This window comes from Mus musculus, chromosome 15 (genome assembly GCF_000001635.26).
Source record: "Mus musculus strain C57BL/6J chromosome 15, GRCm38.p6 C57BL/6J".
Lineage (NCBI taxonomy): Eukaryota > Metazoa > Chordata > Mammalia > Rodentia > Muridae > Mus > Mus musculus.
This window is the reverse complement of record NC_000081.6, coordinates 27,851,775-27,876,420: the sequence shown is the minus strand read 5'-3', so window position 1 is coordinate 27,876,420 and position 24,646 is coordinate 27,851,775. Positions and strand designations below refer to the sequence as shown.

Below are 24,646 nucleotides of genomic sequence, written 5' to 3'. Positions count from 1 at the left end.
TGCCGAGCCAGGAACTTCCTTGTGACAACTGCGAAGCCGTCCTTTGTCTGTGCGGTGATTGTGAGTACATCTTGGCTGATGTGGCTGTTGTGTGCTGTGTGACATGCCCAGCTAGAGAGCATCTTCTTGTGTTACTGTACTATTTAAAATGCAGCCAGGGATATACAGAGAAACCCTGTCTCAAAAAAACAACCAAACCAAACAAAACCCAAAAACTTAAAACGCGTTCCATGTGAAGATTTTTGAAGGTGACTGGTGGAAGAGAAGATGGTCCTTGAGCAGCAGTCTTTTACTTAGTAGTAGTTTTCTGAGTTCATATTATTAAATTTAATAAGCTGTGATCGCAACAGGCTGGTAAAGCCCAGAGAAACTTAGTTTATGACAGCTGGTTCCCGAGAGCAGCGGGGCACTGACAGACATTGGTGAGTGTGGCCTAGCGTCTCTCCATAGGTCCCACTGTGTGATGCTTGCCCAACCCTGCACTTCAGCTTCCTGTGTCGTAACCTGCCCCAAGGCAGCCTCCTCGAAGCTTGTCTATGGATAGCTTTTTATGTGCCTTGTGATCACCTTGTCTTCCTAGATAAGGGTCTGAGAATTTGTCACGCGACGAAGCTCTTCCCACATTTTCAGGAGAGTAGTGGGTGTCCCTGCTGTGCTCAGTGTTTTTCTAGGAGAATGTTATGTCCACATTTGTAATATGAATTGAACTTCTCCACATATATAACAAGCTTCCATTTGTTTTTAATTAATTTAGCTTTTAATATAAAGATATATTGTGTTTTAGTCTTTTAAAATTAACAATGGAGAATTCAGGACAGATTATTTTTAATAAAGCATTTCCCCCTGGGCTGAAGTTATCGGTGCAGCACCTGCCCACCAGTTAGTCAGGTCCTCAGACTGCAGAGAAGAGAAAAGAAACAACAGGTCCTTGAGGCTGCTTTCCCCATGACATGTCCTGAAACTTAAGAAGATGACTATGTCTTTCTGATTGTGTTACCATCAGCTTAGTCTTTCTGAGTCTTTCTGAGTCTCTTAACTGTAAAGTGATATTAATATCTCCCTTTACCAGGTTGTTGTAAGAATACATTAAGGAGGGAGGGAGAGAGGGAAAGAGGGAGTCATGACAGAAGGTGTTCAGAATTCCATTCCTTGATTTAGAACATATAGATGGCTGACGATGACAGTCCTTTGACAGTAGCTAGGCATGTCAGGACCTAAAGTAGATGATGTTGCCAGTATTTATGCTGTGCCCACCTTAGTTTATTGAACACCCACCTACCCGGAGAAAATAATGGTTGTTTCTGGTCAAATGCTAACAGATGTAAACAGTAGTCAGTGCCCTAGTTGGGGTCACTATTGCTGTGATGAAAGACCATGACCAAAGCAGTTTGGGGAGGAAAGAGGTTATTTGGCTTACACTTCCACAGCACTGTTCATCACTGAAGGAAGTTGGGACAGGAACTCAAGCAGGGCTGGAACCTGGAGGCAGGAGCAGCTGCTGCAAAGGCCCTGGAGGGACGCTACTTACTGGCTTGCTCCACATGGTTTGCTCTGCCTGGTTTCTTGGAGAACCCAGGAAGTGAGCCGAGGGATAGCACTACCCACAAATGGGCTGAGTGGATGCCTCCCCCCATCAATCACTAATGAAGAAAATGCCCTACAGCCAGATCTTATGGAGGCATTTTCTTAATTGGGGTTCCCTCCTTTCTGGGTACTCTAGCTTGTGTCAAGTTAACCTATTTTGCCTTATCTCTCACATAGAATTTTCCATGGCCTCTGTTAAGAATTTTAGATTGCCCATGCCATGATTACGATTGACTTTCCCCCTCTGTGGCATATGTCTGCATTGAGGGACAGCGGTGAGCTTGCCCCATATCTGTTGTGTTTTTCTTTCCTAGATGACAAGTGATCCTTGGGAGGTTTGTGCCTTCCATACAGCAGTTGATGATACCCACAGCATCTAGTTTTCTCTGCAGTGGCCCTTCCTTCTTTTTCTCCAGTTCAGTAGTATTAAAATACCTTAGAGATTTTTCTAATCCATAGTTTCTTTGCTCATTGTGTTTTGATGGGGTAGGCATATTTAGGACTTTCAGTATTCACTTTCTATTATCTAGAAATTTGCATTTCCATTTATTGTAAATACAGTGTCTGCCATCTTTGGAGAGACTCGGGCCCTAGTGGCTGAGAGCAGCGGGAGGAGGAGGAGGACCACTCATCTTCCTCTGCACTGCTCAGGTCCCAGATTATGCTGTTTGCACAACATAAGCTGTTTCTCAAGAAAGAGGAAATGCTTTGCTCTCCATGGCCCGCCCTTGCTATCGTGTCCTTTAATCTCCCTGATGAGTATAAAAGGGATGCCCCAAAGAGGGGGACCCTCAAGCTGAAGAAAGGAGAAGGCCTGCCCCTTCAGTTCCCCTCACACTCACCAGCTTCAGGTCGCCAGGTCTCGGGGCCGTCAACAGCGGCCACTCCGCTGACTGGCTTTGGCAAACCTCAGTTTGCCACAGGGAAGTGGAAGTGAATCGGCGTCCCTGTCACAGGGCTTCTATAGGGTTTCGAGTAGCTGCTCAAAAGCCAACGTTGATGATATGGATAGTTCGTCAATGAGCATTCGAAACCTCTCACAGCTCAGTCCATGACGGAGGGACTCAGGAAGGCTCTGTTGCAAGGAAGGCTTAGCTGGGGTTTCAGATGCCAGTGCTGATGTCCCTGTCTCCGTCCCTCACCCCCTCACCCCTGGCACCACATGTGGCTCTGCACTAGGACAAACTCTTTCCTCCTCTGTGCAAGCACCATTTTCTGGATGAGGCACAGAGTGAATGGCTGTGGTTTAGTGTCTTCATAACATGCCTGCTCCTTTAGCAGCCATATTTTTCCCAGTGTTCCTTACTGCTGCTGATGTCATAGCAAGGCTCTTGGCAATCCAGTAGTGCTTTCCTACTGGGGGACACTGTCAATGAAAGAGTCACTTATCAAGCTAGATTACTTCAGGGCTGAGATGACAGTCAGGGAGAAAGCAGGATTCCTTACTTCAGAAACACGTTTGCTCTCAGGGGTCTGGTTTCCCGACAGTACACTGAGCTGGTAATTGCACTCAGCCCCCAGCCTCCCTGTTCCTGAAACAGTTGATTATGGCTGAGTGTGTCTAGTCTCCCAAGTTGGAGACCACGCTTTCTCCAAATGTGTTGGATGTTGTTTATCACTCAAAGGACCATTCGTTGGGAGTTTGGCTCTCCTATTGACGAGTTTAGGAGAAGAGGCCTTTAGGAGTTGCACCTGCAGCTAGCCTCCAGCGAGACCCACTTTTGAAAGATTTTAGACCCCTGTCTCTATCTGACTTTCTGCTTTAAGATATGATTTCTTCCCTTCCTTGTGACACTAGAGGCAAACCAGGGACCACCTCATCTTCAGCTTTTGATTTACAGAACTGTGGGCTAAACCACTTCATGTATAAGGCTAGTCCATCTCTGCTGCTTTGTCATAGTAGTGAAAATCAGTGCTGTTCCTAATAATGAATGGTACTTTGGAATCTTGTCATATCTAGAGGTTGAAAGGGTTTGGAGGGGTAAGCTACGAAGATCCTAGGATCCTGTAAGAGATTCTGTTCAGGGAACTGGTCCCAGGTATAAGGTGATTTTTCACGCACATAGAATCCAGGAGTTACAGGCCTTTCCATTTGTCAGTCTTCTTTTGGGATAGGACTGTTGGGACAGGCTGTCCCCCATCAAAGGAGACTGTCTTCCTTTGGTTTTCACATGGCTAACAGTTATAAGGAATTCACCTTATAAGGAACCTCTAGAGCATCAGCTAGTCTAGTTTTGCTTTGTGAGATGCACAGAAACCTTGGGTATCAGAAACGGAGTGCTGTGGTTTGGTGTAGTGTGTGTGGCCTCCCCAGAAGTCTGTGTATTGAGATAATCGCCACTGTGATGCAGTAGGAGAGGAAATGAGTCAGGCTGGTGTCCACAGGTGGGTCTGGGGTTAGGGCAGATGCCCCATGACTGACTCCTAGTGGCTTTGTAAGGAGAAGAGGGGTCAGGAGAAACATGTGCAAGTTTGTCTCTTATAATGCTCCAAAGTATGTTGGGACTGCCACCAAGGCCATCAGATGTAGCCCTTATCCTGGGCTTCAGAACCCTGGGCTGCGGTACTTCTTGTTCATCTCACCCAGTCTATGAGATTGTGATGCAGGCTGCAGAAAAGAAACTGATACAGAAGTCCTCTCTGTTTAATGGGAGCCTCGCTTCCCTATTCCAAGCCCCATCACTCACTGAGCCTGTCCCCACCCCATCCCTCCCAGGGACACCCTTCCCATACCTTGGGCCACCTTATACCTGTTCAGTGAGCTACCTGCCCTATTCGGCTCTAGGAGTTTAAGGAGGAGGATGAAAGAGTCAACTGACGTCTCAGCAGAGCCGCAGGTGGGAGTTCTGTCCTTGCTGTAGGGCAGGCTGCTCTGACTACACCGCGCGCGCGCCTCCTGCTCCTCTCAGCAGTAATGCCCCTGTGGAGCAGTTGCCAGTAACTGTCACAGGCTGTAGCTTATCTGCTCATGTGAGCAACACAGCCATGGCCACAAGTTTATCAAGAACTGAAGCAGAATCGTCTTCAGAGAACAAGAGCCACGTATTTCCATACCACAGCTGCTTTCTACACTGGCTACATTGTTACAGCCACTGGGAGACTCCTTTCCTTCCAGAGCCATGTGCTGTGAAGCAGAGATGGGGAAAGCTCACTTACTCTGCTGTAAAAATGAGAGGAGAAAGCAAAACGGACCTCTGTGGTTGTGGGCCATTTCCTGACTCCAGCTTAGCAAAAGCCGAACAGCCTTTTGAGTCATGAGCCATTCTGGCCAGTGCTTAACAGTTTGCTTGGGGTCAGAAAAGGGTACTGATGGGGATGTATGTACCTCCTGACGTCATCGCTCCTTACTGTATATTGTCTACCCAGTGTAGTAAACGATCAGCATCGCTGCTGATAGGTTCTTGGTTGCCGTGGATTGTGGCTCCTGTGCCGGCTGGTTTGCTGAATGCTCACCTTCTGTTTCTCTGGGTATCCTCCCGTGCAGAACACGTACACAAACGCAGATAAACTGCTAGAAGCAGCAGAGCAGCTGGCTCAGACGGGGGAATGTGACCCCGAAGAGATTTATCAGGCTGCCCATCAGCTTGAAGACCGGATACAAGATTTTGTTCGGCGAGTTGAACAACGAAAGATCCTGCTGGACATGTCTGTGTCATTTCACACGCACGTAAAAGAGGTAAGGCATCATACAATGACAAAATGTAGTTTGCCCGAGAGGGTCTTTGGACTTGTTGGAAGGAATCTGAATGTTCTCATAATGAGAGACATTGGCCGGAAGGTGGCAGGTGAGAAGATGGGACCCATTAGTACCAAATGCATCAGGCCTGGAAGATGCCTTCCTGCCTTCTGCTTCTGCAGCTGGCTGTCCTTGTCACATGAGTGCACCTTTGCCTTTGTTGGGGTCATCCGTAGTCGGGGGTCAGGGGAGACTTGTGGGTCAGGAGATGAGCAGGAGAAACAAGAAGCGGAATAAGAATTTTTTCAGCCTTAGAGAGGAATAGTGCTCCATTGTCAGATCCTGCTTGTGGACAGTGCCTGGTCATGGGGTGAAGCATGGTGGCCCTCTGCTCTTAGCAGACTACTTTTACCTGCTCCTTAAAGTTCTATTACATTGTATGGAGTTTAAATATACCATAGATCTTATATATTATATATAATGCATATATATGATTATGTATTATATATATGGTATATATAGTAATAAAATCTTATCTTACTTAGTAAATATCACAAAATTACATTAGAGAAATTACTATGTTACATTTTAGTTTTGTTTTTGGAAATAGAGTTTTGCTGTGAAATCTATGGTCGCCCTGAATTCCCTATGTAATGCAGGCTGGTTGTAAGCAGGCAGTTGATCCCGCCGCCGCCTTTTGAGTATTTGGATTATATGATGGCATTACTATGCCCGGTTTATTTTTTTTCAAGTGGGGCTTTTTAATAACATTAAAAATCAAGTTTAATTTTAGGTGACTGAGAAAAAAAATGCTCCACAAAGAACCTTCACAAATTGCTGTGACATGCTGTGACACGCCTCTCTATGCATGGGAGTTTATGAAGAGTTGCTTTAATCTAAGCTTAAGTACACAAAAACTCATGGAAATAGAAGAAGGATCTAGAAAGATAAAATCACTGGGAGAAACTGAGAGAGGCAAATCTGGCTTGCTTTGTTTAGAAAGACATCCAGAGTCTAGTACCCATAGGTAAAGGCCTTTAGTATGGTTCAGGGACCTTAGGCAGTTTGTTCACAGCATGGTTGTCTGCAAGTTAGATACTTTAACTCCAGGACAGTGATGTTCCCTTCCTTTGAAACCCTGTGCATCTGTGAAGTGGTAGAGGGAACAGTCGGCAAATCAGAGAGACCCTGGTGTTTGTGCCTCTTCTGGTCTGGTCTGGTAGTTGTTGGCACTCAGACCTTTCTGCAGAAGGGCCAGGACTTCATGGTTCTGAGCTAGACATCAGAATAGAAAACCCAACACAGGTAGCATCCTTCTACTCTCTCAGTTATACCTAAGGCTAAGACAGACTTGGAAATATCTACAGTCCATCTTTCTCAGGAAACATGTTCAATGGATATTTCTCCAGGTAGTTTTTAGTGTGGATGTGTGATCAGACTGGATGGAGTTCCATGCTTGCCTGGTGTTGAGCACAAGCCACCCCTACTTCCCAGCTTAGCTTGTTCCACAACCTGCCCTTGTCACAGCACGTCAAATTTGTTTTCCTGAGCTACCAGCCTGAGGAGATTGTCTCCCTCTGGACCCATAGGTTCCATCCATCGCATCTAGAGCCTTACCTTTGAGGCTGTATTCTCCCTCCTTTCCAGGGATCCAGCCCTTGATGGATGCAGTATTCCCAGATCTATGGCTCTATCCTCCCTGGCTGGGACTTGCTCCCTCCCCTGCCCTGGCCACTGTTAACTGCTATTCTTGACATTTTCTGGAGCTCTCTGCACACACCCATGACAACACTGGTCATGTTGCCTTAGGATCCTGTGTTCCTATGTTATCTGATTTGTGTTAGTTACTCCTTTTTGTACTACACAGTTCACATCAAAGCTGAGAGAGCAACAGGATCAGAGTTGATCAGATATGATGGCCAGCCAGAAGCCTTTAGTAGGCCAGATGGCACGCGTCCAGCCAGTTCCATGTGAACACGCAGCATGCTGATGATGCTTGGAATGTGTTAGGTGCCATGGAAGAGGTGGGAAGGGTGGTGTGGGAAGGTGGGAAGCCACAGGAAATTGACAGCAACTTGGGAGAGTATGAGACTCCTTCCTATAATGCATAGTGCGGTACCTGCCTATACTGTCTCCTGGGAATATTCTTTAGTGGCTTTTAGCAGTCCTAGGAACAGGGTTAGTGTCCTTGAGACAGAGTCTCTGTGTGAGGCAATCCGTGGTACCATGCTTTTCACCACACAGACATATCAGATAGCCGAGAGGAAAGCACTTTGCACAGGATGACGTTAAGATTTGTTGTTGTTGTTGTTGTTGTTGTTGTTGTTGTTGTTTTAAATGACATCAGTATCACTTTGAAGGGAAAATACTGTAAAAGCATCTAGTAGCTGGCCTTACAGAGTCTGTATTGTCACTAGGTCTGCAAACTATTTTGAAATAGAAACACTTCAGGTTTGACTGGTTTTCACTCTGACTTTTAGTGTCTGTGGGTCTCCAGGCTAAGAAGGCCCCAGTCCATCTTCTGGGTAAAGTGACTTTCTCCCAGACTGGAGGAGGTTCAGTGGCCTATTCTTTCCTTTTTATAGTCGGTGACATCACAGTAGGCATAATTATTTCAATCACTTCCTCTCAGATGCTTATACCTAAGGTGACCCAGGATAAAGGGATATCTGGTGGCTAGTGAGGAACGCGTAGCAGGGCCCATATGTGTTAGGTGGCTTACAAGGTAGCCAGGGACAGTATCCTATAGGCTTGTCACAAGCCAGGATTTTCTCCTCCAAGTGTTTTGGCTTCATGTTAGCTCCATACTCTCCCTCAGAAGATTCATCTCTTCCTGAGTAACCTTACTGTGCCTACAGTGTCCTTCTGTATGGTGTGCCTCCTCCCCAGGAGGGGATACTTAATAGATTTATACAAGGAGAAAGGTTGCTTTCAGTTGGATTTATGATCACTGATCATGGATCAATGTCATTGGCATTTAGATGAACTTCAGTGAATTGAAAATGAAAATAAAAGTTAAGACAAAGACCAAGAAGATGGAAACATTAAATTGACAAGTGTTTGCATGACATCATCAGAAATTGGCGGATTGCTAACAGATAGATTGCACAAGGCAGTACTTTTAGACATTGACCTTGAGAAATAACTAAGAAACATGTCTGTCACAGACAAGGTCATAGAACTTTGTGGAAGTCACCTGACGAGGCCCCTGACACAGAAGGCGCCGTCACCATGCAGAGTTTCCCAGGGTAAATTTTTATTCTCCTCGGTGTGGGTGTCCCTCTTTCCCACGTGGTCAGTCTCTGGCTATGATACGGTCCCATAACAACTCACTCTGGAAGGTCCCTGGTCAGGAAGGCAGCTTACTCATGGCCAGCTCAACTATCTGTGGTAGTCCCACCGAGAAGAGTCTTGGGAGCTGGCTCTCTGGGGAGCAACCTAAGATTCTGGCCCACAACCTCCAGATCATGGCCACTCTACCACAGGAGTCTGTTCATCTCTCTTTTCTGTTAGTGTTGAAATTGGTTTCCCTGTCTATTGCTTTATGCATGAGCTGAATAGAGCGAGAGCATTAAAGTGTTCTGTGGCCTTAGACTGTCCCACCCCAGAGAAGGACACAGGGTGACACTTGGTCCTGGAATAGAGAAAAGGACATATTTCCACAGATGGCAGCTATTTTGTACCTTCATGCCGGATCCGGCAGCCCCAGCTCCCCCTTAAAGCCAGATTTATAGGCATTGCAGACACTTGCTCCCAGTGTCACCATGAGATGCCCCGCCCCTTTCAGAAGAATGCTGCCAGGCTTGGGCTTCCCTGCAATCCTTCTCTCAGCCCACTGTTTCCTTGGGTCTTGTTTGGGAGGTCTCTGAGCCTTCAGCATCCTTTCCTGTCAGCCTTGTTACTTCTCCTACCATGTCTGACATTTATGCTGATGATTATTCTGTCCTCCTTTCCTACTGAATGGACTTCTCCTATGCTTGCTTGGTCATTGGCTCACTCTTTTACCCAATTGTGGTGAAATGCGCCCCGAGCCCGCTTTGATGTGTGAGGAGCCACAGTAGCTACCGCAGCTGCTCCAGCACGCTTCGGACGTTGGTGTTGCTTGGTAGTTTAAGGTCTGGTTCCTTTGTGTCCCCGCTACTTAGCCGATCCCAGACTTAGATACTTCATTCAAAGTTGTGAAGTAATAGCAGTCTGCACCTGATCTTAGTTTAGTGCCTTGAATGGTATTTTTTATTTCTGGATCCAGTAAACATATAATCAATTTCCGCCATTTCCATGCATTCAGCACCATTCTAGTTCCTGGCTTAGTTACTAACTGCTTTGACATTCATGGGTCATTTGAGGCAACTGGGTGGCAACTGGGTGGCAACTGGGTGGGTTGCAGCCAGTTTGTTCCTGGGGCTGATTCAGTGACCCAGCACTGGCTTCTGTTCTCAGAGTCCCTGGTCCCCAGTGAAACAGGCTGCTGCCATCCAGCCTGGGTCAAGCAGAGAGACCTGGCCGTGCTCCTGCAAACTTGACTGTCGGCTGGCCACATTTTTGTTTTTGAGCAGTGCCTGGGGAAAAGGGAACCTTTCATTTTATTCAGAAAGCAGAGTAAAGGCCCAGCAGCCACCTGGAGACGTCTTTGTCTCCGGGTGCCAGTCTGACTTCATTTTCATTCCTAGCAAGTGAACAAACAGGTCAGCTTCCCTTTCGACTCTCCTGGAGCCAGGCCTCAGCTCTCCTGAGGGAGCAGCAGAGAGAGGAGCCCAAGCTAAGGGAAAAGGAATGTCCCTGGCTTCCTCCTGCACAGAGGAGCTCTCCAAGCTGCCGCCCTCAGGCCTGACCAAGCCCACCCAGGCAGCTCCCAGGGCTTGTCCATGCTGCCATCGTGGAAGGCCACAGTTCCCTCTTCCCCTTTGGTAGCCAGAGAGCCTGCCATATGTCTGGCAGTTTCCTGTCAGTGCGCAAGGCTTATTGCATGAAGCAGCCATCCTACAGCGGATTCAGCTGGTGGTTGGTCGTTCTGGGGCAGAGCCTGTTTGCTGCCTTAATTCCTGCAAGGGCTCTCCCACCCAGGCCTTGCTTCGGTCTCTGTGGGAGCCTTCTGTAGGTCACACCCTATCAAATGCCAGCTGTTTGTCTATCCAGCCTCACCACATGTACATACCTGTGTACCCACTCATGCTTCATCATATGTACAGATTTGTGTAACCACCACTGTCCACACTGCAGTCACAGAGAGTCATTCTGCCATCAGAATTGTCTGGCATTCTCATGGTGGAACATAGTCTGCTCCTGTTCCTGCGGAAGCCGGAGGCCTGAATGCTTCCAGCTCTCTGGTTCTGCTCCCATCCTTCTTAGAGTTGTCTCCAGCCTCACCAGTAATCAACACTGCACATCTCTATTATTTCTGATGTTTCAGAAATTCTAGATAAATGGAATCATGGATGTTTGTAGTTGTACTTCCATCCCAATTAATCCTAGAGAGCCATTCGCTTCCTTACACATATCAAAACACTTCCTGACATTTACTGCTGGGTAGCATTTCACAGCATGAGTGTGTCATACTTACACCAGTTACCCATTGTAGACCACTTGTGTTGTTTCCAGTTGGGGGCTGTTAGAACAGGGAAGCGATGCGCAGTCATGTGCAGGTTTTAGCAATAATGAGAGTTCTAATTATTCTAATTATAACACCGAGAGCCCAGTCTGATGGTAACTGTCCTTCATGGGCCATTCGTATTTGTATGAATCACTTGCACATATGACCAAATACTTCTCAAATAATGAATAATCCACTTCTCTGCGATAAGCGAGGTTCCTTTGGTCAGTGCAGTACAGAAGAATCCACCCAGGATCTCCTCGAGCAAACCTGCTACACTATACTTCACCAGACATGGATGTCTAGCATCCGGATGCCTAGCCTGGAAGTGAGCTTGGTGGTGGGAAGGTAAAGATCTCCCAGGTTCTGCCAGAGGAACTTGATTTGATGTTTGTAGTCAACAGCTTCTGTTTAAGAGCTCTCTTGCCGCATTAAATTGTCTCTCTGTCTTCTGGAGCCCTCGGCTTCCTGACTTACCTGATGGAAGAACGAGCAAGCAAACTGATGTAACCCCAGGAAAGCGAGCACCTTTGCAGGCAGCATCCAATCCGACTTTGAGCATTGGTCGTCCAGCCCTGTGTCTCTCATATCTCGTTTGACTTCCTCATAAAAAGAGCGTTATAGAGCCTTCTATAGGTAGGGTTGTCTAGAAAACAGATTCTGTCATTTGCACAATTTCTGTGGAAATGTAACCTGCATTAAAATAATCTACAGCAACTGTGCTAGTGTGACGCAGCCCTCTGCCTGTCCCAGTGACCCAGGACTGGAGACTCCATTGCCCCAGCCTCAGCTCCAGGCAGTCACTGCCAGCACAAGCTTCCTGGCCCCTAAATAACTTCCTTGATAGGTACAAAATAATGGAAATTTTAAAGTCAGATGCAGAGGTGTAGTGAAGTTGGCATAAACGGCTCTGAACCTTGCTGTTTCTGATAAGCAGTGACCACTTAATCTGCTTCTGCCCTTCCCTTCCTTAGAAGTCTCCTCCCTGTAACCTGTGTTCTTCACCACCGTGGAGCCCCCAGTGAGACCTGTGTCACCATGGTCTCCAGCTTCAGACACGGAGAGCCCATTCTGATGGAAACTGTCCTTCATGGGCCATTCGTATTTGTATGAATCGTTTGCACATATGACCAAATACTTCTGATCCCAGCAAAATAAATGTTCTGTTTATCGATTGGATTTTTTCCACTTAGTAAGCATGACAAAGATGTTTGTGTTGACAAGTGCAGAAGGAGTGTAAGATGCGGCCCAGAAGGGAAGGGCTTTGTTCAGAGAAATTCATGGAAAGTGTGTGTGTGTGTGTATGTGTGTAAGAGGGGGGTGTTTTGAGCATGCACTTTAGGTCTAGTGTGCACACACAAGGATGCACTCTTAGTGTAGTTTCCCATGGAGGACAGAGGGGGCGTTGTATCCCCTGAAGCTGGAGTTACAGTTGCAAGTCACCCAACACAGATGCTGGGAACTGAATTGGGATACTTGGGAAATGTAGTCTGTGCTCTTAACCTCTGAGACAGCTCTCCAGCCCCTAAACACTTTCCCCCTGAAGAATAATTTAAAACTATGACTTAAAATCAAGAAATTTGTCTTTTTAAAGTACTGCACCAACAAAGAAAAACGGTAGGGCCCATAGAGTTGTCTTAGTGGGTAAGTGTGCTTGCTACAAATACTGCTGACCAGAGCTCCTATCTCAGAACTCAGGTAACACAGCAGAGAATGGAATCCTGTAAGTTCCCTCTGTTCTCCTCATATACACGAGGGTACGCATGCATAAATTTAAAAAAAGAAAAGGAGGCCTACAGAAGTTAGAAACTATTATTGGAAACTATAGTCAACTCTAATATACTGAATGCATAGTAGTCACTAAATTAACTGACCACTATATTGTCTTTACTTACAGCTTAATGTTGTAGTCAGGATTGTAAATGTACGACTTTACACTGATTCCCTTTTTATTATAGAGTCATTGAAGGGTCACCTTTCACTAGACAGCTGCCCCTAGCTCCTTCATCAGTACTTTGTATTACAGCCTGGTTAATGCAGTGCGGGACTTTAATGCACCATCAGGAATGGTATTTTACAGGTCTTCATGAGTACAATGGAGAAGGAATATACATATGTGATCTTACAACACTTTATCTTAAAGGGATCCTCTTGGTCTCCTGCTAGTTTTATGAATCACACAGGGTGTTGGTTCACTGAGAGAGAAATGAGATGTTCTGAGTGTACCTCTAACACGTACATTCTGTTTGCTAACTGCACTTCACATCAGCAGAGAGGTAGAACGGGATCGATCGCCAGCAGTGTACTTGCTGGGGTTTCCCAGGACAGCCCTAGCACCGCACAGGTTAGGCTTGTAGTCTGGTTTTGTTATTGCCCCATTGTTTTCTCTTCCCTTTTTGAAACATAAAACTTAGAAGCGGTTTGGGGAAGGAGCAGGCTTTCTGCCCGGGGCCCCTGATCCTCGCAGCAGAAATCTTACTGTGTGATGCCCTTGGCACCTGCTTTAGGCTGGGCTTTTCCTTCCGTGTGGCTGGGACATGTGAAAGACAAGATGAGGAAGAGGAGATATTATGAGAAGACCGGGACTTCAGCAAGCTGGAGACTCGGTTCCCAGACATGATGAGTTTCTCAGGACTGCAGAAGGGGACTAGGAGCCTACTACAACGGTTCTGTTGGTGAACTGTGGTCGGGCAGACACCTGAGTAGTGATGGCAGTACTACTAGTAGTTGTAGTAGTAGTTGTTGTTATAGTTGTTGTTGTAGTAATTGTTGCTGCTGCGGTTGTTGCTGTTGTCGCTATTGTATTTTAAGTAGAGTCTTACTATATAGTCCTGGTAGGCCAGGTACTCAGCAAGTCTCCCAGGATGACCTGAATGATCCTCCTGCCTCATCCTTCTCACTCAGTATCCTGAATGCTAAGATACATATGTGTCCCTCAATTTCTTGATAATGTTGATAATATTTTTAAAAAGCTGATTTTATATATTTACTTAGGTTGATGTTAGTCCTAGGCAGAGATCTAGAGAATAAAAGGCCAGGTGAAGGTCTCGAGATTTGCAGGGTACGAAATCAGTGGAGGGTTCTGGTCTCACATGGAAGATGCTAGGAAGAAGGAAGTCCAGAGCTGTCTTTGCTGCATCAGCCTTGCTGACAGATGTGCTGATAGGAGCGGACGACCACTCACGCCAAATGCTCTGGGCCCAGAGGGCAGCCCGACTCCATCACTTGCTGTCACCTTCCATCGGAGATTTCCCATCAGATCTCTGAATTGCCATTTAACCTGTTATGAACCTTCTGTCTGTATGAGACATCTTGGAGACAGGAACTCAGGCATCCTTTAACTTACTGTGTTAGAAACCTCTTTATCTTTCTTTGAGGACAGACTTGGTGTCACAACAGAAACCTCTGCATCGACAGTTTTATTAGCGAAAACGGCGAGATGATGCTTTTATATAAAACTATAAATGAGGACATTTGAATGTCACATAGGTGGCAGTACTGTGTGTTTAATGAAGAAGGGAGCTGTGTTTCTGGTTGTCCACAGGGCTGTGCCCAGAATAACTCATTTAGCTTTAGTCCAGGGAACAATCAGACTGTGAAAGAAGCTGGCATCTGGATGCTGTTTGAGTCACACAGACCTGCTGCTCAGTTCTCTAGCCCACCACAGAAAGTCCAACATGTTCGGGAGAGATCTGATACCAGAGAACTCCAGGTTCTCCTCCATGCCCGCAGAGGTTGAGGGATGAAACAGACGAGGGGAATGGCGGACAGGTTGTAGAAGTGTGGTCACAACTTCCAGGCTGGAGGATTTTTTTTTTCCTTGCAGAGAGGAATTAAATTACACTTTGACACACTGCAAACTATTTCAGGATGACATTAGTCATTTTCAAAATTAATTTATTTACATCAAACAGTGCCCCCCTCCCCTGCAACCCCAGCACATTTGCAGCAGACCGTAGGCATTTATAAAATGACTTGGATGGAGGAGGGGCTTCCCCCTGTGTTTATAACTGTCACAATGCTGAGGAGAGATTATTTGACTTGTCGGAGGTATTGTAGAAGAGAAAGAAAGGTGAAAATTTCCAAGTGTCAAGCTCTTTCTTGGGATAATGCGGCATGCACGGTGTCCAGATCATTGGAGTCCCTTGGATCACACGGTTGGTCCTACAGTCCCCCGGCTGTCAGTCACATTTCATCTCTTGTCCCTGGCTGTTCATCATTGCCTTTAGCCTCATCTCACCTGTCCACAGTGTGCAGCCCTCAGAGCCCACACATTGCTCCCTATCGCACGTGGAGCTGCCGTGGCGCCGCTGTGGGTTTCTTCCTCGTACCAACACTTGACACCTGCAGCAGTGACGTTTTGCAACACCGATCTTAGTTCTCTGTTCTGCCTCCACCCCATACGTGCCATCTGATGTCCTCTCAACACACCACACAAGGACAGGTGCTTCTCAACCCCTACATCTCAGGCAGGGAGGGCGGTAGCTCAATGTATGACAGTGCCTGCTGCTCCTGCATGAGAAGCCCTGTTTCAGACCCCAGCACTCCAGTGAAAATCCCAGTGCATAGTCAGGGACAGGAGGAGGGTCACTGGGGCATGCTGGCCGCCAGTGCGGCTCCAGGCTAAGAGAGAAACCCTGCTACAGGGGGATAAAGTGGAAAGTGGTGGAACGGGCATCCGAAGTCCTCCCGCCTTTGCACATGCTCAGGGGCGTGCTCACCCATCACCCACACACAAGTGCACAGAGAGGAGACACACACTACATTTCCTACCAAGACAGCAGGTACGTGTGTTCAGCATACCGTTGGTTACTTCTGGCAGAGGAGTTTCCTGTAGGTAGTGGGAACGGTTCCCTTTCCAGCCGGTTCCTTGCGCCTGCACTAAAATCACGTGCTGTGTGCATAGAGGTTGTTCTACTGCATTGGCACCTGCAGGCTGCTATTGAAACCACTCGCTTCTGCTCAGAACGTGTAGCTGCAGCAGCAGCGCTGGGGAGCTGTGACCAAGACTTCTCACTGCCTCTGCAGTGCGCACAGCTCCACTGGGCTAAGTGATTCCCCCTTCCGCCGAGGGCAGGGACATCGGTCTCAGTGGCACTAGCTTCTGTGTGTAGAGCCCTGGCCGCAAGCTAGTATGCCCATCCGTGTACCTAGCTTACTCTTTCTCAAAGTAGCTTTGCGGTCTGTGAAGGCTTAGTCGGTGAAGTTCCCCCATTTCATAGCTAGAACTACAGGTAAAGAACACAAGGACTTTGCCATGGGCTTCTCAGGTGGTGTGCACGGAGACCTTCTGCATCAGTCTCCATGGTGACACTGATGACAGCCTGCATGGCCTCCCCTGCAGTGCAGAGATTGCTGCTGAGTCTCTTCCATGCCTCGGGACTCCCTTAGCCGCCTATGGCCCAGTCCTTTCCAGAACCATCAGCTCATACAGAAATTCCTCCCCGAGTGATGAAGAGAGGACCCTCTTCTAGAGATGAGATGATTCAGGGACTTTCCACTAGGAAAGTGTAGGGCCAAGGTCAATGGGTGAAGAACTGGCGTTAGGATCGTTCCTGGTGCTGGGGAGAGACGAGAGCCTTGCACATCTTTGTCCCAGAGCTTTTCTCCACATTACTTCACTTCCCAAGACCATCTTTCTCTTTGTTTATTGGTCCATGGCCATGCCTCTGGTTGCTTCCAGTCCAGTTGGGGGCAGTTTTCTGCAGAACACCCACCCCAGCTTACACATCTTCAGAACTCCCATTACTAGACTGAAGGCCCGGCCATGCCTCTTAAGGTCTCTAGGGGACAGTGTTGCCTATGCCTGTGTCTTGACAGTTCTATGGTTCTTAAAATACAGAAACCAGGTTGCAGTGAATTTGCATAGAACATCTCTCTTCTTGCTGTTGAATAAAGATGGATTTTTTTCACTGTAGATTATCAGTTTGCACAGAAGTGCATTATTTTTTATCCTTGGGAAACTTTGACTTATGGCTTTCACAAATATCCTAGAGAGTTAAAATGTCTTTTGTTCAGGGGCACTTTAAGTATTGTGTGTTATGTGATTTTAAATTCCTAAAAAATAAACTTTGTGTATATGCACCAGTCCATCCTCAGTTGGCATCACAAAGGGCCTTTCTCTAAGACTCTCCTTCAAATCGAGTAAGAGTATTTCAGGCCTTTGACATCATGCTTTTTATATATAGCCTCAGCCCCTGTTTCCTCGGCATCTGCGCCATCCCAGAGTCACTTCCTGTAGTCTTCTGAGTGTTTTTATCTCTGTGGACTTCACTGGCAGGCCAGGTGGGGAGCACACGGCACCAGTGACTGGAGTCCGAATGTCCAGGATGTGGAGGGGAAATGCCTGTGTGTGTGTGTGTGTGTGTGTGTGTGTGTGTGTGTGTGTGTGTGAGAGAGAGAGAGAGAGAGAGAGAGAGAGAGAGAGCGCTCTGCTGTGTGGAAGGGCAAAACTTGACCCCTAAATATTCCTGGCACTTCCCCTAGAATTCAGATTCCCCTTACACCCTTTCCTTGACCTATAGCATCTTACGCTATTTTAGGGTAAGAGGGCTTAAATGCTAAGTCTGCCAGACTAAGTGACTAGTTTAGGATAATTGAGGAGCCTAGATACGTTTTGAAAGGTACTCATAAAAGATGTAAAACTTTATGAATTGTCTTATCATGAGATTTTCTTAAAAGAAAGGCAGCAATAGTGACTGATTGATTTATCCTCTTTTTATATATACTCTCACCGACTCTTTTAGGCAGCCCTAACTTGCCATTCACATTAGCCCATGACCTGTAGGTGAAACTGAGTGATAGACCAGGTAAGGAAAGGCCAGCACTTCTGCCCAGCAAGGTCTCATCTGTTTTGACCTCAGGCAGGCTGTCATAGACACAGACGACCACAGTCACATGTGGCAGGAACATTTATTCCTCTGTCCCCGTGCTGTTGCCTGTACGCATACCTGTGTGCTGCACCTCAGGGCCAGCCCAGAGGCTGTCTTTGATTAGCTCTTTATCAATGCATAAAGATTGTCTAAGTGCTTTGTAACTTACTTTCAGTAGCACTTGTCCAGACTAGAGGAATGTGGCAGAGGCTCCCCCCCTCATTAGCACCCCACTCCCTCCTCAGTCCACAGTCAGCTTCTAGAGTCCACTACAGTGAAGGTCAGAGGAGAGCTGTCAGCCCCTCCCCAGACCAGACCAGGTGCCCCGGCCGGGATCAACACCTGTGTGCAGGAGGAACCCTGAGCAAGGTAAAGGAGCAGGCGTGGCAGCGTGCTGGGCTGTTCCATTCACTTGTGCACAGCCTTCCTGGGACAGCTTGAGCAAAGCTCATGAGCTCAAGCAGGAGACTGCTGAGATTTTAGGAGACAGGAAGTCAAGGATTCTTCTTTCCATTGCTTTTGAACAGAATCAGTACAGATGCAAAGAAACACATTGTTAATAAATACCTATCTTGGGAGGGCAGAGGGCTCTGGTAGTGCCATGATCAAGTGTATCTGTCATTGGAACCCAGTGGGTGAGTTCTGTGTTTGGTTAGCCAACCACCCTCGCAGTGCCACTGGTCTGGTGGAAGGCAGCTGTTAGCTTAGGAAAGTCCACTGACTTGGTCATCACAGCAGGCTAAACGCTTGGACTCATCAGGGGAACAGTGCAGTCCACTTTGCTAAGGGGTTGGTTATTGCTTGGAGCAGCATTTGCTTTCTGTTTCTTTGAGAAGACTCCTGTCGTCTATTGCGTTAAGTTGAATCCATCCTGTGTTAATTACAGAGTGCTTAGCTTGTGGAGCACACCTGTCTGCACAGATGTTCCACTGCATCTTCCTTCACTTGTTGTCTTGGTAATTCCTCCATGAGCATGGAGATTTCTTAGATCCTGTCCTACCAAGCTGCATCATAGAGAATTTAGCTGATGTGTGTGGCCCACAGTTATGCTTTGCTAAAGAGTTTCTCCAGCCTTACTCCAAACCTTAAGGCTAAACAGTACCACTGTGGTACTACTGTGCACTGGAGTGCTAATGTGTGATTCAGGTGGTACCACCGTGGTACTGCTGTCCAGCTCCACTCTGGTGCGGTTGCAACCCCCATAGAGCGCTGTACAGTGATATCTAGAATTACAGCGCAGTACAACCTATGGCAGCTAAGTGTGGTTTCCACAGAGAGTCTCAGAGCCAGCTGGCAGATCTTCAGGATCGTGAAGCTCTTGTCCTTTTTATCATTTGTAAGTGCAGCCACTGTGCTGGCACGCAGGGAGTGAATGCAGAAACAAAGGAAAGCACAGGTGAGATCCTTACTGGCAGTAAACCTCCGAGGATGGTGTAGGCCTCAGGAAGGGTTACCAGCTTCCTTCACCCGGGGTCCTTTCCCCTTGATCTACAGGATGAGTCAAGCAGCCTTTATTTAAGACTGTATAAGTAAAGTTCTCGTGTTATGAAACTTGACAGTGTACACAAAGACAGACAGTGCAAGAACAGTTAACAGATATTTAATATCTTTAGTAAAATTAACCTGTAGCACCATGGGTAACTTGGCTGAGAAATAAAAACTTTATCAGCACTTTTCTTATTTAAAATGGCCTACCAGATTCAAAACATCTATTGTAACAGGAAGAACATATTTTATATATGTGGTACTTGCCATCCAATGAGCAGGCACAGAGTTGATGTTTTAAGCTCTTCTGTTTTGGAAAATATAGACATAGAATTCAGGTTCCAAATCCTAGATGGGAGGAGCCAAGACCCACTGTGATCACACTGTCTTCCCATAGTAGGATGAACACGCTGCGTGACAGGCAGCTGGTCCTGGGTACGGTCCTCTCCATCACGCAGCTGTGGTGGGGAATAGTTTAACCTGGTGTTCTCTGCTCTGCTTCGAGGGACCTGAAGCACCAGTGTCTGACTGGTGGCTTAATAGTGAAGTGTCGTACCTCTGCTGAGACCAAAGCAGGAGTCAGGTCTCTGAGCAAGCGCCTCTGTGCTCGATGACGGATGTTCCTGTTGTCCGAGTGACTCGGTGTTTCCACGGTGCTCAGACTGGGCCTCTGCAGAAGGGCAGCGTGCCTTCTCTTCCCTTTCCTTTTTCTCCCCGGTGACAGCCTCTTCCGCCACGCTGCCGGTTTATTTTTGCCCCACACTGCAGTGGCATGTTGCGCTCTCTCTGCATGTGTCCCACTAGTTGCTGGACTCTTCAGGACGCTCTCTCTCCTTTTCCCTCCCCCTTCTTCCTTCCTTCCTTTCTTTCTTCCTTCCCTCTCTCGGGGAGCAGCCCGCCACCATCCTCTTCCCCATGTGAGTGGCCTGGTGTCTGCAGCCCTCACTCACAGTGCCCTCTGCCGTCTGTCTGTCTGCAGCTCTGGACATGGCTGGAGGAGTTACAGAAGGAACTGCTGGACGACGTGTACGCCGAGTCGGTGGAGGCCGTGCAGGACCTCATCAAGCGATTCGGCCAGCAGCAGCAGACCACCCTGCAGGTGACTGTCAACGTGATCAAGGAAGGAGAAGACCTCATCCAGCAGCTGAGGTGGGCCTCAACCCCCCTCCACCCCCACCCCCACCTGGTCCCTCGCAGATCCAGAGCTGCACAGCAGGTTCCTGCCTTTATCAGTCCTTGAACAAATAGTTCCAGTGTCCTCTCCAGAAGGCCAGGGAGAGTTTTCTCCTCATCCCCACCCCCAAACCCCGTTAGTTTTTCAGCTGCGTAATTGTCTGTCTTAACACTAACAACTGTGGGAATTTGACTCTGTTAGCATTACTTCAGCATCACCTTACTAAGACTTCCTTAAAAAGGATGAGGTTGAATCTCTTCTAAGATCACGTCCTCTGGTCCCCTCAACCTGCCTGGAGGTGACATCCTTCCGTTCCTCTGGGCAGGAGGCAGGGCCAGCTTGCCTTTGTTTCCTTTGGAGGCAGATTTGAAAATTCCTTTTATTGAGTCACAGGGTGGGGGCACTGGGGGGGCAGACACACACTTAAGGGTAGCCCCCTGCTCCGAACTCACACATCAGCTGAAGAAGAGTCACTGACTCAGTAGTGTTACATGATTTTTCCCCTTCCCTAAGAGAGGGAGATGTTACTTAGTCAGGGTTTCATTGATTGATTAGAAGTTAACCTCCCGGGGAGGAGGAGGAGGAGGAGGAGGAGGAGGAGGAGGAGGAGGAGGAGGAGGAAGAGGAGGAGGGAGGAGGAGGAGGAGGACCACTGCAGTGACTGGGCACCAGCTGTTCTCTCTATTAAGGTGGTTTTCTGTGATAGTTGATTTCTGTGAGAGAGCCATGCAGAGCTCAGCTGGGAGGAACACAGCCGTGGCTCTGCAGCCTCAGGCATGGTGGGACAAGCCGCCCAGAGGAAGGGGCTGGCGGTGTTTTGCTAGAGGACAGCGTCTTCCCTTTTCTGAGACAAAGTCCAGCTTCCTGCCAGCCTTCTTCCCCTGAAGATTTGCGTTGCCGGATCTGGTGTCTAACAATGTGAGACTTTCTTATTCAATTCCTGTTTGTCTCATTGAAGTCCCGTCTCCTTCTTCACCCGCACAGGGACTCCGCCATCTCCAGTAACAAAACTCCGCACAACAGTTCCATCAACCACATCGAGACGGTGCTACAGCAGCTGGACGAGGCTCAGTCCCAGATGGAGGAGCTCTTCCAGGAGCGCAAGATCAAGCTGGAGCTCTTCCTGCAGCTGCGCATCTTCGAGCGGGATGCCATCGATGTAAGTGGCCAGCCCCTGCCCTGGAGCCCTGTCCCTGGATGCCTTCCTGTGTCCTCCACTCCTGCGCCTCTACCAAGCAAGGAGAGGGGTGAGACACAAGGAAGAACAGACACTTCCTTGGCCATTGGGGAGGCCCGGTGGTCAGCTCTGCACTCTGGGTGGGAGACTGCAGGGGGCCAGGGAGAAGACCAGGGGGACAGTGCAGGCAGCAAGGACAGAGTGTATGGAGTACCAGGGGCAAGCGAAGCTCTTGGGCAAAAGGAAGCAGCAGGTAACAAGACAGAAGGGTGTGAGGCCACGGTGCAGGGATGAAGAAGGGGCCTCCCTGACCAGGAGTCGGCTATCGCGTTCCCCAGGGGCAGATCAGCCCTGCTTGAGCAGTGCAGGATGGCACTGCACTCTCCCCTTGTAGAGAGAAAACAGCCTGTAAGGTGGGAGAGCCTCTTCCTCCCCTCACAAGTCCCTCCATCTTCTGTTTTCTCTCTGAATAAAGGGGCTGACTGCAGCCCTTGTATTTTAAGGAATAGAAATCGACCCCCACGAATATACCCTCTGATTTTTCTATAATTTCTACCAAAAGTGTACTTTTATATTTGATGCGTACAGAGAAGAAAGACATGCGCTTCTTTCATCTTCATTCTGCAAAAGGGGGAGGTGGCTCTGTGCTCTGCAGAGAAAGATCTTTCCTGCTTGATGTCATGGAGCAGACTTAGTCTGAATGAGCGAGCGTGACTGATCTGTCAGACACTTCGAGAAGAACTTCCTAAAACTTTAAAGCTTGCATGAGGCTCATGTCCTAGTGCCTGGCTGTTTATACACCCGGCAGTCAGGATTGCCACATGAGTCTTCTTCACTCAGGACCTCTGGACTGCCAAGGTCTAGCCTGTGACTGTAGGAGTCTGTCATAGCACCTCTGGGCCACTCGGGTCTAGCCTGTGACTTGAGGGGTCTGTCTCACTCAGCATCTCTGAACCTCTCAGGTCTAGCCTGTGACTGCAGGCATCTGGCAGTGCATTATCGTGGGACTCGCTCACTGCCTCTCCTGAGTTAGAGCTCACCCACAGTACCTATGGGGTACACACCCTGGCTAGGCCCTGAGGTGCCACCAGAGGCTTGGAGACTGGTACAGAGGAGACAAGGGCCCAACAGACTGCCCTGGGTCCTCTTAGCTCTAGGGAGGTCCTATGTGAGCTGATCCTGCCTGCACATTAGCCTCACCTTGCTTGGTGGCTGTGGAGATGGCAGAGTCCTCCAGCAGGCACTTCCAGCTAGCTGCTTGTCCAGACTCCAGCTCTGTTATCCATAAAAGAAACTTCTCTCTACGCCTCTTATTGTTATCCTCAGTTAACAAGAAGTGCATCAGTCCTCCATACTGGCGGAGGTTGTCAGCCCGCTTCAGTGCTCTCCAAGGCTTGGCCTCCAGGTCCCTGTTGAGACACATAGATGACAAGCTAGAGTCTCCACAGTGGGGACCCATTGGCGACTGCAAACAGAACTGGCCCGTTTTTTTTTTTTTTTTTTCCTGGTTTCAAGTGATGCATTGTTCTGAAACTTAGGTGCCTGTTGAATATCTTCAGTTACAAGACAGAGCAAACAGGACATTTGTTGAAGATTCCCCAGAATCTTCTCATAGTTGAAAAAGGTTTTATTTTATTTATCTTGATGCTAATTAGTTGTAATTTAATCTTAATCAAAACCTGACCAGGAAACATGTTCCTGGGCTGGATGTGGCTAGAACACTTGCAAGGATGTACAAAGCTCTAAGCTTGATCTTAAGAACCCCCAAAATATCATCTTTTTCTCATTTATTTCATGACTGATCTGTTAACATTATTTAATAGTATCGATTTTATGAAGAAGTGCAATTTAGGCATGTTAATACACATCGCATGCAAATCCCATTAACAAAAGAGTAAACTGGGAAGATCCATCCTGTAGGCATTCTGAAACCCCGTCTTCTACCTGGACTCTGCAAGCATTGTCCCATGCTCAGACTTTCATGCTAACTCCATTCGTTCAAAATGGAGTGCACAAGTGAGGACCCTCGGGAAAGGCTAGCCCCCCGAAGTAGACAGTATGTATTCTTTCTCAAGGAGCTCTTCTTTTCTGCATTTTGTGACTTAAAATAATGTAATCCATGTCTTCAAAGCTATACAAAAGCAGAGAGCGGCATGATGAAGCTTCCATATGGAAGTCCTCCAAATTAGCTGGACCGTGTTTCTTTGCTGGTTTCCTTCATTGAATGCTGGCCCAGCATATTTCAGAGACTCTGCCTGTCCATCATTCCTCTTCTAAAGATGTCTGCACTGTAAGGTCATTTCATACTCACTCAGAACACCAAACACCTCCCCTAGCATGAACAGCATGCGTTCAGGGTTACACATCGGCCTGCATTAGGAGACATAGGGGCAATTCCTGCATTTGGTGGCCAGTCTCTTAGGGTAGATTCAACTCTTCCTCCTCTGTCCTCTAACTTTGTGCCTTCCATGACTTCTGACTGTCATGGCTCACTTGTTAAAGAAGCCAAGTCTCACATAATACATTTTCTCCCTTGGCTCTTGGTTACCCTTTTTCTCTGGTATTTCCTAGAAACAGAACTCAGATGGAAAACAGGCCTTGGCCAGGTTCTGGTTTGGTGTAGGAATGGTGGTTCTTCACAGCGCCACTCACGAGCAGCCATATCCTGCTGTCCCACATCTGTAGGAATGTTCAAGTGTTGACCTCCTCAAGGCTGGTCAATCCCCTCCTGGCCTGGCCTCTGCACAATGGTTCGCCAGACCCATGATGGTTGGCTGTCCGTTGACTCACAGTGAGATATGGCTGAGTGTGTTTAAGTCCTGGTCTTGCATAGATGCTTTCCTCTCTTAGATCATCTCGGACCTTGAGTCGTGGAATGATGAGCTTTCCCAGCAAATGAATGACTTCGATACGGAGGACCTGACGATCGCAGAGCAGCGCCTACAGCACCATGCAGACAAAGCCCTGACCATGAATAACTTGACTTTCGATGTCATCCACCAAGGACAGGATCTTCTGCAGTATGTCAATGAGGTCCAGGCCTCTGGTAAGAAAGCCCTCCACCCTGTGACAGGTGTGGCCTTGTTGC

The 24,646-nt window shown here is 47.8% G+C and overlaps 1 protein-coding gene across 9 annotated transcripts in view; it reads left to right on the top strand.

Moving 5' to 3' along the window:
* Trio (triple functional domain (PTPRF interacting)) overlaps positions 1–24,646 on the top strand; it is a 295,200-nt gene that overhangs the window by 149,428 nt on the left and 121,126 nt on the right. For all 9 annotated transcript variants that reach the window (XR_001781509.2, XR_001781508.2, NM_001081302.1 and 6 more), the window contains exons 11-14: positions 5,069–5,260; positions 20,187–20,356; positions 21,366–21,540; positions 24,409–24,604. Coding sequence is in view for 7 of the 9 variants with exons in the window: in NM_001081302.1 (NP_001074771.1) it covers positions 5,069–5,260; positions 20,187–20,356; positions 21,366–21,540; positions 24,409–24,604 (733 nt within the window). In the remaining 2 variants the exon portion in view is untranslated. The remainder of the gene's footprint in view (positions 1–5,068; positions 5,261–20,186; positions 20,357–21,365; positions 21,541–24,408; positions 24,605–24,646) is intronic.